Source organism: Perissodus microlepis, chromosome 7 (genome assembly GCF_051167445.1).
Source record: "Perissodus microlepis isolate ML-2025 ecotype Zambia chromosome 7, ASM5116744v1, whole genome shotgun sequence".
Lineage (NCBI taxonomy): Eukaryota > Metazoa > Chordata > Actinopteri > Cichliformes > Cichlidae > Perissodus > Perissodus microlepis.
Window position 1 is genome coordinate 52,986,194 of NC_140467.1, and position 16,050 is coordinate 53,002,243.

At 38.7% G+C, this 16,050-nt stretch overlaps 1 protein-coding gene across 7 annotated transcripts in view; it reads right to left on the reverse strand.

Moving 5' to 3' along the window:
* pitpnm2 (phosphatidylinositol transfer protein, membrane-associated 2) overlaps positions 1-16,050 on the reverse strand; it is a 67,418-nt gene that overhangs the window by 36,512 nt on the left and 14,856 nt on the right. For 4 of the 7 annotated variants that reach the window (XM_084935902.1, XM_084935898.1, XM_084935900.1 and 1 more), the window contains one exon: positions 4,287-4,504. In XM_084935902.1, coding sequence (XP_084792028.1) covers positions 4,287-4,364 — 78 coding nt within the window. In that variant the 5' untranslated portion in view covers positions 4,365-4,504. Of the gene's footprint in view, positions 1-4,286; positions 4,505-9,373; positions 10,180-10,234; positions 10,376-14,060; positions 14,469-16,050 lie in introns of those variants that run through there. The other 3 variants (XM_084935901.1, XM_084935899.1, XM_084935903.1) reach the window with 3 other exon arrangements.

Below are 16,050 nucleotides of genomic sequence, written 5' to 3' on the forward strand. Positions count from 1 at the left end.
CACAGAACAGATATGATCCCAGTGGGAATAGGAGCTTTAGAGGCCGTAATTCCCATTTCCCTGGGAGAAACACTGCAGTAGATTCCAATCACATCATCAAAGGTCTCCTAAAACTGAGTCTTCAAAACAAATACACAGCTTAATGTCTTCTAAGATGAGCTGCTAACCCGCCTGTTGTCTTGGTGTATTTTGGTCAAGTTTTTTTTAAGTATTTATGAGCAGAAGATAGTCAGGAAAAAATTTACAACCTTGTATAAATTGATCTAATAATTTCCACATTTGAGAAGCTTAACGTGATTTTTTTTTAAGAATGTTAGATAATAGTCCTGTAGTATGCATGATGATGGGATTGAACTGATATTTTAATGCTTTTTACCTTTTGGAAGGTAACTCTAGGAGTTAAAATGTATTATTTTATTTTTTGGTCTTACTTGTTTAATTATCTGTTGTAACTTAATTTCCAACAATATCTCAACATTTCACTAAATCACAGCTGTCCTTTCACTTGCTGTTTTTCTCAAAAACAAAATGATGGCAGCTGCTGCCTTGCTGCAGCTGATGTCACCGGTTACCATGGCAACTAGTGCCCAGCTGTGAAAGTGAGCAAGAGGCATCGTCCAGCACAAGTGTGTGTGTGTGTGTGTGTGTGTGTGTGTGTGTGTGTGTGTGTGTGTGTGTGTGTCTTACTTAATGTGCCAGTGGCAATACATTTAGAGGGTTTGGGGGAAAACATAAATATCAAACAGGCACTACCTGCTTTTATGCCGTGAGGTCCAGCATATCTGAGACTACATCAAACAGCTGCGACACTTTCATGTATAAATGGAAATAATCTGAAGGTATGAGGATCCCAACTAAACCTTTAATTTAATAAAACATTTAGGAATACAAGACTCCAGACCATGTTTTACATATCTTCCCACTTTCCTGTCTACTCTCTACAGTGACATTGGCCAAAAAATAAATTAAAATAAATAAAGGAATTTCACAAGAGTGAAAAAGTTATTATGAGCAAAAAAGCCTTTCTGCGTGTCACAACATGGCTAGGCTTCACATCATACAGAGAGCAATACATCAGGCTTTGTACAGTGAGAGACAAAAATCCAGTTACGTTTCAGATAGACATTTTGACTCCAGTCAGCACAGGTGAGGGCTGGAGAAGAAGGCTGTCTAATAGTCTCAGAGCATCTCAGTGGTCTCTGAACTGATTCCCAGAAGGGAAGAATACTCGCACATGGTCAGCTCTGGACACTGCAGATGAACAGCTGTTCTTATTACAGGGAGTGCAGAATTATTAGGCAAGTTGTATTTTTGAGGAATAATTTTATTATTGAACAACAACCATGTTCTCAATGAACCCAAAAAACTCATTAATATCAAAGCTGAATGTTTTTGGAAGTAGTTTTTAGTTTGTTTTTAGTTTTAGCTATTTTAGGGGGATATCTGTGTGTGCAGGTGACTATTACTGTGCATAATTATTAGGCAACTTAACAAAAAACAAATATATACCCATTTCAATTATTGATTTTTACCAGTGAAACCAATATAACATCTCCACATTCACAAATATACATTCCTGACATTCAAAAACAAAACAAAAACAAATCAGCGACCAATATAGCCACCTTTCTTTGCAAGGACACTCAAAAGCCTGCCATCCATGGATTCTGTCAGTGTTTTGATCTGTTCACCATCAACATTGCGTGCAGCAGCAACCACAGCCTCCCAGACACTGTTCAGAGAGGTGTACTGTTTTCCCTCCTTGTAAATCTCACATTTGATGATGGACCACAGGTTCTCAATGGGGTTCAGATCAGGTGAACAAGGTGGCCATGTCATTAGTTTTTCTTCTTTTATACCCTTTCTTGCCAGCCACGCTGTGGAGTACTTGGACACGTGTGATGGAGCATTGTCCTGCATGAAAATCATGTTTTTCTTGAAGGATGCAGACTTCTTCCTGTACCACTGCTTGAAGAAGGTGTCTTCCAGAAACTGGCAGTAGGACTGGGAGTTGAGCTTGACTCCATCCTCAACCCGAAAAGGCCCCACAAGCTCATCTTTGATGATACCAGCCCAAACCAGTACTCCACCTCCACCTTGCTGGCGTCTGAGTCGGACTGGAGCTCTCTGCCCTTTACCAATCCAGCCACGGGCCCATCCATCTGGCCCATCAAGACTCACTCTCATTTCATCAGTCCATAAAACCTTAGAAAAATCAGTCTTGAGATATTTCTTGGCCCAGTCTTGACGTTTCAGCTTGTGTGTCTTGTTCAGTGGTGGTCGTCTTTCAGCCTTTCTTACCTTGGCCATGTCTCTGAGTATTGCACACCTTGTGCTTTTGGGCACTCCAGTGATGTTGCAGCTCTGAAATATGGCCAAACTGGTGGCAAGTGGCATCTTGGCAGCTGCACGCTTGACTTTTCTCAGTTCATGGGCAGTTATTTTGCGCCTTGGTTTTTCCACACGCTTCTTGCGACCCTGTTGACTATTTTGAATGAAACGCTTGATTGTTCGATGATCACGCTTCAGAAGCTTTTCAATTTTGAGACTGCTGCATCCCTCTGCAAGATATCTCACTATTTTTGACTTTTCTGAGCCTGTCAAGTCCTTCTTTTGACCCATTTTGCCAAAGGAAAGGAAGTTGCCTAATAATTATGCACACCTGATATAGGGTGTTGATGTCATTAGACCACACCCCTTCTCATTACAGAGATGCACATCACCTAATATGCTTAATTGGTAGTAGGCTTTCGAGCCTATACAGCTTGGAGTAAGACAACATGCATGAAGAGGATGATGTGGACAAAATACTCATTTGCCTAATAATTCTGCACTCCCTGTATTTGTTGGATGCATGTACACTTGTAGTGTATCCACAGTTACAACTAACTAACGGGACAAAAGATTTTGATGATTCTGCAATTTTGCTGCTAGGCCACACACCACAAAGCGTTCAAGAAGCACCTGACAACCAAAAAATTCTGGATTTATAGATTTTCTTCCCCCCTCACCTGACCTCTGGTGGTCTTGGACTTTAGTACCAGACTCTGTTTTTTTCTGCAAGCATATTGAATATTGAATAACATTTTGTTAGAATACAATACACAGAGCAATGAGACACCACAGTGAGGGCTAGATGGTGGTTATGAATATTTCCCTGCTTATATTTACTAAACAAAACTCACAGAGAGATCATTTTTATGCCCTTGTAACTATCTGCGTTTGTATTTTCACACAATTACCAAGATAAACACAAGCCACAGGCATATGGAGCACCATCTGCTCTGCAGAACTCCACTGCCCCTGTGACCATTTACTCATGTTCCCTTAGTGCTCTTGTCCTGGTACAAACCCACACAGCTGACCTCTGCCACCATGACATAAAAACCTGAACTTCTACCTGGTTTAGTGCCCCAGGTCAAGAAAAATACTCCTCTCAGGTATACTTATTATTTCCTTTGAAGACAGAAAAATTAGAGAATGTGCTCCACAAATATTTGAGTATATAAATTAAAAATAAATGAATTTTAAAAATCACATAATGCAACTTCTCATTTAAAGTTTTGATTTTACAGCAAAGGAAAAAGACATCTAGACGGGAGCATACAAGTTATATGGGTTGTAATTTCTGATTTTTAAAACAGTTTAATATAAATTCTGAAGCCAAAATGATGCCATTATTTATTTTACACACACCTTGTCTGCAGCTTTTATTTCCAAATTCTATAACAAAATAATATAGAGTAATTAGAAAATAAAAAAAAATATTCAAATTACTTGTAGTGTGTCTAATTTATTTTTACTGTTCACAGTTCAGTTCATACCTGTAAGTGTTTGGACAAATACACATTTTTTTATTTTGCCTTGGACCAACCACAATGGATTCTAGACCAAACAACCAGAAACGTGGTTTAATTGATTAGGAATTACAACACAGTGCACTATTTTCAGAGGTAATAGCATCTGAATTGATAAACAAGAATGTCACAGCCAGGTGAGGGCTGTTTAAGCAGGTAAAGTAGAGTAGTGTTTCACTTGTATTTGCATTTGGTTCACTGACTTACCTTATATTTAAAACGATGCTAATTTTTCCACTTTTAATCGAATCTCTGAAAATGTGGGACTGTGTATAAACATGTAATTGCATGACACATGCGTCTTTTAATATAAATGCTTAGTCTTTAATAGTGTCCAGCCGGAGCAGCGTCACATCTAAGTGAAACCAGGTGAAATGAACCTAAATACATGTGTAATGTTTGTAAGGCTGTGTGAGGAAAACTACTCACCTGGATCATGTAGAGCTGAGCAATGCGGTACTCCTCCACACTCATAGGCATGGGGATCCGATACTCCTTGATCAGCATGGCTGTGCTTGAGTTGAGCCGACACAGTTAGTGTGTGTGTCCAAAGAGGAAGCAGCGCGTGAAGGTAGATGCTCCTGTCAGTCGGCTTTGCTACCCAAGCTGCATGTTCAAGCAGGAAGAACGGGACTCATTATTCACACCTGAAACAGAGGAAAAATGTCCTTTCAGCTTCCAGAGTTACAGACAAACCACAGGAAGAGTTTGCATGTTTGTCTCAAGGATTAACACCCCCCCCCCCCCTCCCTCCTTCTACATACACAAGCCAACACATACAAGGTAATCCACTGACCCAGGAAACGCGCTGAAATCCCCCAGCAACCTAAATCCCAACTCTGACTACAGACCAAAGATGCAACCAAGTTGTGTTCAGTGCTGCCTTTTAAATTACTCTTCTTGTCTAGTGATAGAAAGCGCATGTATTCAAGTATCAGGGAGCCACAGTGCTGAGGTATTATACTTCTACTTATAGTGCATTTCAGATTGAAAGGTTGTACTACTTAAAGTTATTAGAAATTTTACTTACATTATTACATAGGGGGGAAAACATATAAGCTGTTCATTTAAAATAACGTATTCCATAAAAGTTTCCTGGCATTATCTGGTTCACTTGTCCCCACAGAGCAGGTTTGGCCAACATTTTAATTCCAGAGTTCTACTGATAACGATTTAGATGAAGTGAGCAAAAGGCCGCATTCTTTTTGTTTCTCTTTTACATGTGTGTTAGCTAAACCGAGATGGGCCCAGGCTATGGGTTGTATTTTTCCCATGTGTACCTTAGAGAGACTGACATGCTGGATGACTGCTCCTCGCTGAACCTGTGATCTCTATTCTGTCGCCAAGTGCTTTTGCTGGGGTTCTCTCTCTGATTGTAGCACCTTTACCTTTACCCCAACAATACAAAGCTTCTGGAGGTGACTATTGTTGATACTACTGACTGGTGCTACACTATAAATAAAACCGAATCGATCTGTTGGCTTGCATATTAAAATACATTTTTAAATAACCAGTTTTCTGCAGTTAAATTGCCATTTAAATGTTAGAATTTTAATTGCAAAAGTAACTTTAGACTTTAAAAAGGCAGCTCATCCGATCTCTATGAGTCTGACAGCTCTGTGTCCGCAAGGAAGGTGGAACCAAGTGTTTTGACTCATGTGCTCCATAAAAGAAAATTAAAAAATAAACCAAAACCGCCATCTTTACTTTACATCATTATCCATCTATCCAAACAGTGCTGTGAGAGTCAGGGTGATGTACCGCTTATTCCACCTGCCGTTAAACAACCAGAGGAGGGTCACATGACAGTGAATGCTTAATCTTAGGCAGATGATGGTGGACAGTAAATCTAATGCTGAGAGGGGAAAGGGTTAAGGTAAGGAGCTGATGTCAAATGCGAAGTGTGTGTCTGTCCATCTGTGCATGATTAAGCTGTGCGTGTTTGTTCAAGCTTCTATAGCAAATGAACTGCAGTGGTCAGGAAGTATAGATTGACATTAAAGACTTCCTGGAGTCTTCATTTGCTTATTATTGTATTTAAGTTACAGCCATTTTTAAAATCTGTCAAATGACAGTAAAAGCCCAGCTGATAAACCACAGAATTTGGAGGTTGTTTTTTTTTTTTTTGGAACGGCAGAATTCTGAGAAAGAAAAAACTGAATTATAAAAACAAAAACTCAGAATTCTGCAATTAATGTCAGAATTCTGGGGGGAAGAAAATCCAAAATGCCATCTGTTTTTTTCCAGATGGCAGGTTCATACAAGTTCCAGCCCAGTCTCATGGAAAACAGGAAACTGTGAAATAGTTATGGATTTTTTTTTTTGGTTTACGTTTATAAGAAGGTCACATTATATTGTCTTTAGCGAAGATGTGTCACCCTGGCAACCAAGAATACAAAGCTTTGAAAAAACAAATGTAAGCTTTTATTATGGTCTAACCTTAAATAGTTTTTGCTTCTAAGTTTTTGCTTATATTTTTAATATTCCAATTTGATTGCCAGCACTGCAAACAGGAAAATCTGACCAGAAAAGCTATTACAAGATGTAAAACAACTGCATGGCAGGGGGGTTGTTTTATTTGTCTGAACAGTCCATGCCCCAGGAGCAGTTACATGATTCAGATCTATGCCCAATACTATACTTTTAAATCATTTCATTCAAAGATTGATTTCTTTTACACACATCTACAATGGATAAATAATAACAAACAACAGGAGCAGGTATAAAATATTTGTCTGACTCAACAACAGAACGAACAGTGAAATCCAAGCTGCCCTCCAGAGGCTGTAATGTATGACCTTATTTACAATGCAAAGACAGTTTGTGCTCTGGAGCAGTTACAGCAGAGAAACTGAGTGACATTTCTCACTGACTCCTGTGAAGAGTGAGTCCTTGGCCCACAGAACAGCTACTATGCAGCAAGAATCACTAAATCCACATAATGCAAAATGTGAGACAGTGGCAGATGAGCCCTGACATGTAGACATAAACAGACGCATAGTGTCATGTATGATAAACTGGCTTTTTTTTTTTTTTTGGCAAAAGGATGTGAATTATAGAGGAGAGCTGCCAGGATATTACTGTAGGGGAAATGATTAGTTCACTGAAAGAAAATCATTTCAAGTAGTTTTAAATATAAGGATAGTCATTAACAGATTAGCTATCTTTCCTGGTTTGCATAGGTCTTGTGCACAAGTGTAGCAAATCTCAGGTTTATATGCAAGTTGTTAAAATAGTCTAAAGTTGCTTTTATTAATTACAGTACAAACAGCAGCTCTTACAAACAAAGAAGTCACATGATTTCCTATTAGAGGGGCTGCTTTTAGTGGTGAATTTGAAGCTAATTGCCACTGTCTTTGCAGGGCATTTTAGCATCTTTCAACTATAAGTTTACAACTCGTAGAGCAATGCTATAATAAGCCCCAATCAACATCTGCTCACCAGACACAACATTTCACTGTGGCACCAGGACAAAACCACATAATAAAGAAAGATTATCCTCTATAGACTCCAATAAGTGAGAATCCTACACGGTTCTCAGATCACCATGAAGGGCTGCATGTTGGATGGCACAAAATTTTCTTCAACTCAGTACCTAAAAATACAAAATCTTCTTGTACAACCCCATGGAGTTGTTTCTTGTTCATACATTTTAGAGTAACATTTTATTCAGCTTCTAGCTTTAAACCAGACATCAAATAAGTTATGAATTAGAACAAGCGATCCATGTTTATTTTCTCAAACACCAGATTGACTTCTTGCTAGTTTTAGCAGACAACATCACATCACCCCAGTCTTGACTTCTCTACATTAGCTTCCTGTATGTTTTAGAGTTGATTTTAACATCTAAGATGATCATTTTTAAGGCACCAGCTTGGTACCGAGCTGCACAGAAGAAATTTCGACCCTATATGAACCAGTTTGCAGCCTCAGATCTTTAGGTGGGGCCGTCTGGCTGTTTCATAGCCCAAACTTAAATCTACAGAAAGATAAAGATATGACTGCGGAAATTAGGCTTGAAAAATCAGAAACTTCCTTGAAACCACTTCTTCCAAAGCACATTTTTACAGGCTTGCTTCTTTGTGACGTCATTACAATTTTATTTCGTCTTTTATAGTCTTGTATTAACTGTTTATCATCTTTCACTTGTCTTCTTTATTATTTCCCTATATTTTACTCTTTTACTGCTAATTATTTTTTATTTTACTTTCTGTTTTTTATTATGTCTTCACTTGAACTTAACTGTATTGACCTTATATGGCCCTAATATTTGGCTTTCTATCTGGAACTACCACGTGTGAGTATTCTGCTTTTTCTGTTTTCCAAATTGCTTTGCAAACTCTATTTTTAAAAATACTGTACAACTAACATTTATTATAATCAAAATCACCAGTAAACTCAAACAGAGTGTTGACTCCGTGCAGCAGCTAGGACGTTTCCTGGGTAGATTCTGAAGCTTTCCAATTGAGCTCAAAGCAGAAAATTACAGCTGGTCAGAGCCTGTGCCTGCCTATGCAGAGAAAAAGAAATGTCTCATCTGCACCTCTGAGAGGATGACTAGCTGCCAGCAGCCATCTATCAAAGTCCTATGTGATGGGAGGCTGAGAAAGCCTACAGCTAAACTGTACTAAATTTACAGCTGAAGCAGCTCTGGTCAAATAGAAACAGCAGCTTGTTCCTGTGCACCAAATTGGAGCTCAAGCCACTGTCTGGAAAAAGGCACACCATTAGCCCCTTCGAAACTTAAGTCTTTAGCCCACAGTCCAACAATAGATGCTGATGTTTCAACCTGGATGACAAAGGTTGTGACAGCTCATCTTTGGGACAACTGCAGATAAAACCAGAATGTATGGGACACAATCTGCCACAACTTACAGGTTATTCCTCGTAAAATGGCAAATGTGACCTTTGTCCTGAGCACAGTTAGGTTGAAGACCCAGACTAATGAATAATCTATGAAAAATTGTGTTTCTTTCAAATTGGTGATGGACATAAGGATGGACAGACACACATCTCGCCATGGCACAAGCTAATCAAACACTTGTGCTGAAAAGCAAAAAGATTACAAAGCGACTTACAGCACATGTTGATGAGTTTGACAAACAACTTCGACTGATTCTCCAACCAGTTTGTTTGAGCACTAGGGTCAATAGAAATTAACAGCACATGAACATATTAGGTTTTTTCAAACTTGACACCCTCTCTCTACCCACTTCCACTTCATTTGTGTGTCCATGTGGAAGGTCCCCCTCACTGAGAACCATTCCATCCCAGTGAGTGGAAGTGGGTTATGAGATGATTCGCCAGTAAGTCTAGACTGATGCTAAAGATACTGACAATGTTCAGGGTCATGTTGGGCTCCTCATGGAAGATGCCCTGGACAAATGTAGCATGCATGAGACTAACTGTATATTTATTAATAAACTGATCAAAGATAGACATTTTATCAGACAGGCACCAACAACATAAGCATTATGTTGCATATGCACCATTTCTCTAGTCTCTTAAGCTCTCACCTCTTAAACTAGCTTCCTGATCCTGGTTCTGTTCTTTTGATCGTTCATAATTTACGCTCCGTATCTAACAGAAAAAAAACACATTAACATGGCTGTTCCTGTGACTTACTGGTAATTCAGTTCAATTTGTAGCAAGTGTTTACTGGGACTTTTGCGCATTCGATTCAAAACCAAGATGCCTACAATTCAAAGAAGCTGTTTAAAACCCACCTTAATGAGCGCTGCTTCATTCAGCTGAGAATATTTAGTTTGTGAAAGGTGAATTGTCATCAAGTCCAGAATTCAACTTTTTTTATTTTTATTTTGGCCTCACAAACACCTGAGGGGAAATCTCTGGCTCTGTAGCTACTAAACGGTGCATGATGGTCACCAGCTGGTCTTTGTGTGTGTCTGCTTTTTGCAGCTTTTGTTTGTTTGTTTGTTTTTTATAGTTGTCTTAAACCTGCTGCCAAACAGCCAACAGAAGCAGTGAAGCTGGAGCCAAACAGCTCTGTAGAGCCAAGAGCAGATCCAGGTTCAGGAGATAATTCTCCTGTCAGTGTTTACATACTTTTATTACAGGCTTTGTTATTATGCGATTTTTTCTAACAAAAAAAAACCATGAATAATAGACCCACATATAATTGGGTACTCTGACTTCCTCCTACAGTCCAAAAACATTAACCGCTCATTCTAAATTTTCTCTCAGTGTCAGACCTGAGATGGACTGGCCCTTCCATGGTGTACCCCACCTGCCACCTCTCACAACCAGCCTCCCTGAATTGAAGTGGTTAAGAAAAATGGATTGATTAATTTAAAAAAAAACAAAACTCTTGTGGAGCTCTTTTTAAGCTTTCAGTTAGTTTATTTTCTGCAGCTTACTTGTATGCACATCTCATATTGAAGTTTTTTAAGTTCCTGTTCCTCTGCCAAGTCCCCTGAGTCTGTGCAAAGTACATGGCCAATGTAGGTGACCCATAGGGGGAATCCACATGACACATCCACTCCAATGCATTTGTTCTCCTAATAAAGATATAAAAGAAGCAGAAGAGTTAGTTAGTTAGAATGAACAGTATGGCAAACTGTTACCTTTTGCTTAATCTTTTTCTACAAAAAAATACGATTTCTGACTCAAAATAATGGAAATCATTTGACATTATTTATTCCTCTAGGGATCCAGATAAAGACCTAGTGATATTGAGCCTTGATGCAGAAAAGGCCTTTGACTGTGTCGAATGGTCATATCTATATGCAGTATTAAGTAAGTTCGGAGTTGGACCTAAATTTGTTTCCTGGATTCAATTGTTATATAGTAATCCGTGTGCCAGAATACTCACAAACAATTCCCTTTCCGAACCAATTAAGCTATTTCGTGGCACAAGACAAGGATGTGCGCTGAGCCCTTTATTGTTTGACCTCGCATTAGAGCCGTTGGCAGAAACAATTCGGAAACATAAAGAAATACATGGCTATAATACAGGATACACCTCCAATAAGATCTCACTGTATGCTGATGATATTCTGCTGTTTGTAACCAGACCATTAGACTCAATCCCTAAGGTGCTAGTAACAATAGATTTATTTAGCTCTTTTTCAGGTTACAAAGTAAATTGGGGAAAGACCCAACTGATGCCAATTAAATGCAGTAATCTTGATTTACTAAATCGTCTTCCCTTTAGAATAACGTCAGAAAAATTTTCATATCTTGGAATTGAAGTTACTAAGTCATACAAGTCATTATATGAAGCCAATTTTGTGAGAATTCTGGATACATTTAAAAACGAGGTTGAATTTTGGAAATCACTCCCACTTTCCATGATAGGTAGGGTGAATGCGATCAAAATGATTTGTCTCCCCCAACTCCTATATCTGTTTCAAAATATCCCTGTGTATCTAAAAGCTACATTTTTTCAAAAATTGGATTCAGTCCTTCTTCCTTTTATCTGGAATTACAAGAGCCACAGGATAAAAAAGGCCCACCTTTGTAAAGAGAAAATACATGGTGGCCTAGCCTTACCAGACTTTAAAAATTATTACTTCGCAGCTAATATGCAATACATAGCTTATTGGCTAGATGATACAGTTATAATGGGAAGTTGGTTGGACATGGAGCGAGAGGACTGTATGCCTTATTCTCTTGGTGCAATTGCATTGTCTCCTGTTCGTTTTAAAAAGACATACTACAACTGTAATCCAGTTATTCACAATACAATTCAAATCTGGAGACAGATCGTGAAAGAGTATAGACTCAGAGCCTTCTCGCTTTTGACACCTATTACAGCTAATCCTGCATTCAAACCCTCAGTTTTAGATGGGACATTTGATCGCTGGAAGGAAATGGGGTTGCGAAATGTGGGACACCTGTATTTTCAGGGCTCTTTTGCTTCATTTCAACAGCTTAAGGAGAAGTACAATTTACTAGCCTGTGATTTTTTTAGATACCTTCAAATAAGGAGCTATGTAAGGTCCCAACTACAACAATTTGAGTTTGCAACTCCAGGTAAGCTTGACCAATGCCTGGCAGATTGTATAACAGAAAAGCATGCGGTTGCTTCTATATATGAGATATTACAGTCACTCCGGCAGAAGGATACAGCTAAAATAAAATCAGCTTGGGAAAAGGAATTAGGGTCAGAAATTCATAATGCTATCTGGACTAAAGGGCTACGCTATGTTAATTCTTGCTCTATCAACGCCCGACATAGGTTAATTCAGTTTAAAATTTTGCACAGATTGCACTACTCGAAGACCAGATTACATCGAATATTTCCTGAAACGTCACCCATCTGTGATAAATGTCAATGTGCAGAAGCTGATCTGCTTCACAGTTTTGTAATGTGTACCAAATTACAAAGTTTTTGGGCTTCAGTTTTTTCTTTTTTTTCCAAACTTTTTGATGTGCAGTTAGACCCTGACCCCATTTTGATTCTTATTGGACTATCGGGACAATCTAAAAAACTTAAGAGCACACAGATCCCCCTCCTGTCCTATGGCCTGATGTGTGCAAAGAGACTGATTCTCCTCCTATGGAAGGGAAAAGAAGTGCCCTCCTTGAAAGCCTGGATTTCAGTATTGACAGATACTCTTCATCTGGAAAGGATCCGCTACATTATAAATGACAAACTGGAGGACTTCGATCAGATTTGGAGGCCGCTCATTGAGCACCTGGAAATTATGAACAAATGAGAGTTATTATGTGGACTTCACCATTGCTTAAAATAAGCTGATAGCACTTTGGGATAAGGGAAGGGTGTAGGGAGGAGGGTTGTTTTTTTGTTTTTTGTTTTTTGTTTTTTTTCTTCTTTTTTTTGACCGCCCTTTTCAGTACGTTTTGTTTTTTCTTGTTTCTGTTGTTTGGGTTTGTTTTGTTTTTTTGTTGCTGTTGTTGTTGTTCGCTTTGTTTTTCCCTTTTTTTTTTATGCCAAAACTGTAAAAAGGAAGCAATGTCAGTCTATGGGACAATTTGTGATTGTTATTTGTGCTTCACAATAAAAATATTTAAAGAGAAAATAATGGAAATCTAAGCTATGTGTCCAATGCTCTCAGCTTACTTCGGGGGGGGGGGGGGGGGATCCCCTGATCCCCTACTTAACGTGTTCCCTCACAGATCCTCAAACAAACCCTACAACCATGATATGAATAATGTGTTTCTGTCACAATCACATACACAACATCTAAGAGCAGGAGGCCAGTGCATCATCTGTTTGTTACACATCACAGTCGGATGCATCAGGATGCATTTGATTTGATTCTTTGGCACTTAGAGGAGTCGTGCTGCACTGACAAGATCCCCCGATGGGATTGTGCTCTACATTCAGTAATCATAGCACACACTGATGTAAAACACACCACAACAGTCTTCACATGAGAACACACATGCTGGGGCACAACATCTGCCACATACACACAGACAAATCAACAGCAAGTCTGATTCCCCCCTGATTTCATGAGATACCCCAAGAGTCAAGTACTGTACTGTGTGCGCTCGTTGCGTAATTCAGTTTTCCTTCCACACTAGCTGCAGATGTGGATTTCATAGACCGCATGTACTGCCTAATATTCCAGTAGGAAATTAGCAAACGATATTTGCGTTACTCTGTACAGAGCAGAGTCTCATATGATGATTTATTATCATAACTCAGGCATGAAAAACTCAGCGTGCAGCACATCATCACCACCCAGCTTGCAGCCACAGGACGTTAATGACATGATGTTTCACCAGATCTAAAGGTTTATATTTTGATTCTTTCAAGCTAAATAATCAACATGCAAGTTGGTTCACACAATTTGCAAGATGAGGTAATTTTCTTTCAGATATTTGGCTACAACCTGTAACTGGCATTTTCCCCACATCCACAGGGTTACAGTGTTTGATTATAGAAACGTTAAAAAAAATAAAGTTTTTCTTTTTCTTTCTTTTTTAAAGTGGTATTTGATAAAGAAAACTGAATACTGCTAAAGCCCACACATCAAACATGAATCCATTACTTATTCACAGCCATAGTTTCCCACCTGCAGATCCTCACTCCAGTCAGCCTTGACCACAGTGAACCACAGTCCAGCAGGCAGCTTTTATGTTACCATCATGTCATTTACTTTCATAACAGTGCAGTTTGGAGGAGAAAACAAACGAATGCTCCATTTGGCAGTATTTCATGTATACAAGAAAATAATCATGTATAATCAAATAAATCATTTGGGTGTTTACCTCAAAGCTACCCAACTGATCCACTAAATACAGGCTTAGGGTCCATTGCAGATTCCAATCCTAAAGAGAATCCCAGCGCACGCACCCTCGCTTCCCTTCCTCTTCCGTCTTTGGTCAGCTTATCTTCACCGGCTCACCGCCGCTCTGGTAAGGAGCTTCACTTTCTAAATTCTCACAGTGAAATCAGAGAAGATATCGATTCTCTGTCTCTCCTGTATCTCATTTCTCCTCCCATCCACCTCTATTTCTCTTCTGCGCTCCCTTTTCTGCCGTCTCCACCTCTTTGGGACTGAGGAAGCTTTGTTACCACGGAGACGCATGAGGCTGTGGCCTGATTGGTGGAGTTTGTTGTGATGCAGCAAGTCGGCAGTGCAGCCCACTAGATTGATTGCCTTTTCAGTCAGAATCGTTGTGTAACACTGAGCCAGAATAAGCTTACTAAGTGGAGATATATAGGAATTTATTTTCAGTAAAGTGGGGGATTAGAATTCACTTTCAGTGTTACATTACTGTGTATCACAGCAAAGCCCATGGTGGACAGTATGGAGGACTGTGAATGTCAAATTTATTTAACTCCAAATTAAAATACATACTTTACAATGGAATTTAGCAATCTATAAAAGACTAACTCAGCACGTTTTGTCTATTACATTAATTGATTCATTTTATTGGATAAAAAAGGAGAACAAGCAGAAAGCTAGTTTTCACAAACAAATTATGAAAATAATTGTAAAAAATTTCAATAAATATAATTTTGCCATTTTTTTCCAGATATGAAGCAGATTAAAGCAATAAATGCTCACAGTACAGAAGATGGAAATAAATCCATCCATTTTCTTTGAAATATCCAATTCAGGGTCGCAGGGGGGTGGACCCTATCTCAGCCTCAATAGGGGAAGTGTCTGTCATAAGGCTAACACAGAGAGACAGGCAACCATTTCCACCTATGGGCAATTTAGAATCACCAATTAACCCAACCCCACTAACTGCATGTCTTTGAACTGTGGCAGGAAGCCGAGTACCTGAAGAGAACCCACACAGACACCAGAAGAACATGCAAATGCCACACAAAATAGCTCAGGCTTCTTGATGTGAGGCAAACCATTTTTGCTTTGAAAAATATTTTCATGATTAACCTATTTGCTAAAAAGACTGCAATTAATTTTATGATCAATTTACAGATAACTTATTGTAGCAACTTTTTTTTCAGCCATCAATCACATAACAACAAACAAAGATGAGTTTTTAGTGAAACAGTCCCATTTTAGCAGAGGAAAAACCAGCAATTTTCCATTTGTATTTTTAAAAATGACTTAAAAATGACTTGACAAACTCAGAAACAAGATCAGTGCAACTTTAGTCAAATTTTTCATTCGCAACAAATTGCCATAGACTGAAGTTGCATTCACCAATAGCAACCAAGACACCATCTTTTAATTGCTTATGTATTATTCTCAATACCAACTTATTGGCTGACTGTTTTCTTAATCTATTTCTAATACCAGAGAAAACCAAATGTTTTATATAAAATATATATAACAGGAAAAACAGGGAAAAAAAGATGTTGCTTCAAAAATAAACACATTTTCTAATATATAATTTCAACGACAGTGTCATTTTTCAGTCATTTTTATAAAGCTTTATAGGAATGGCTTTGCAAATCCCTTTCTCTTTTTCTTTTTGTGCATTTGACACATTCCCACAAATCCTTGATGATGGGATCTCTTTTAAAGACAACATCAGAGGTGATAAGGAGTCAATGTGTGAAGAAAATGTGTGTGCATCACGTTTTAATGGGAGCTCTGAGCAGCAGATTGGTTGCTCTGATGATTATGCCTTTGTTTGCAAGGCATCGTGACTGTCCTGCCTTTGGTGAGGTGCTTTGCTTGTGCTTCAGCCTCTGAGGTGCATTTTGAACAGCTTCAGAATGAGTCAACTGAGTGCTGTGAACACAGGTATTTCCTTTTGGTTGAGCAAAATGATACAATTT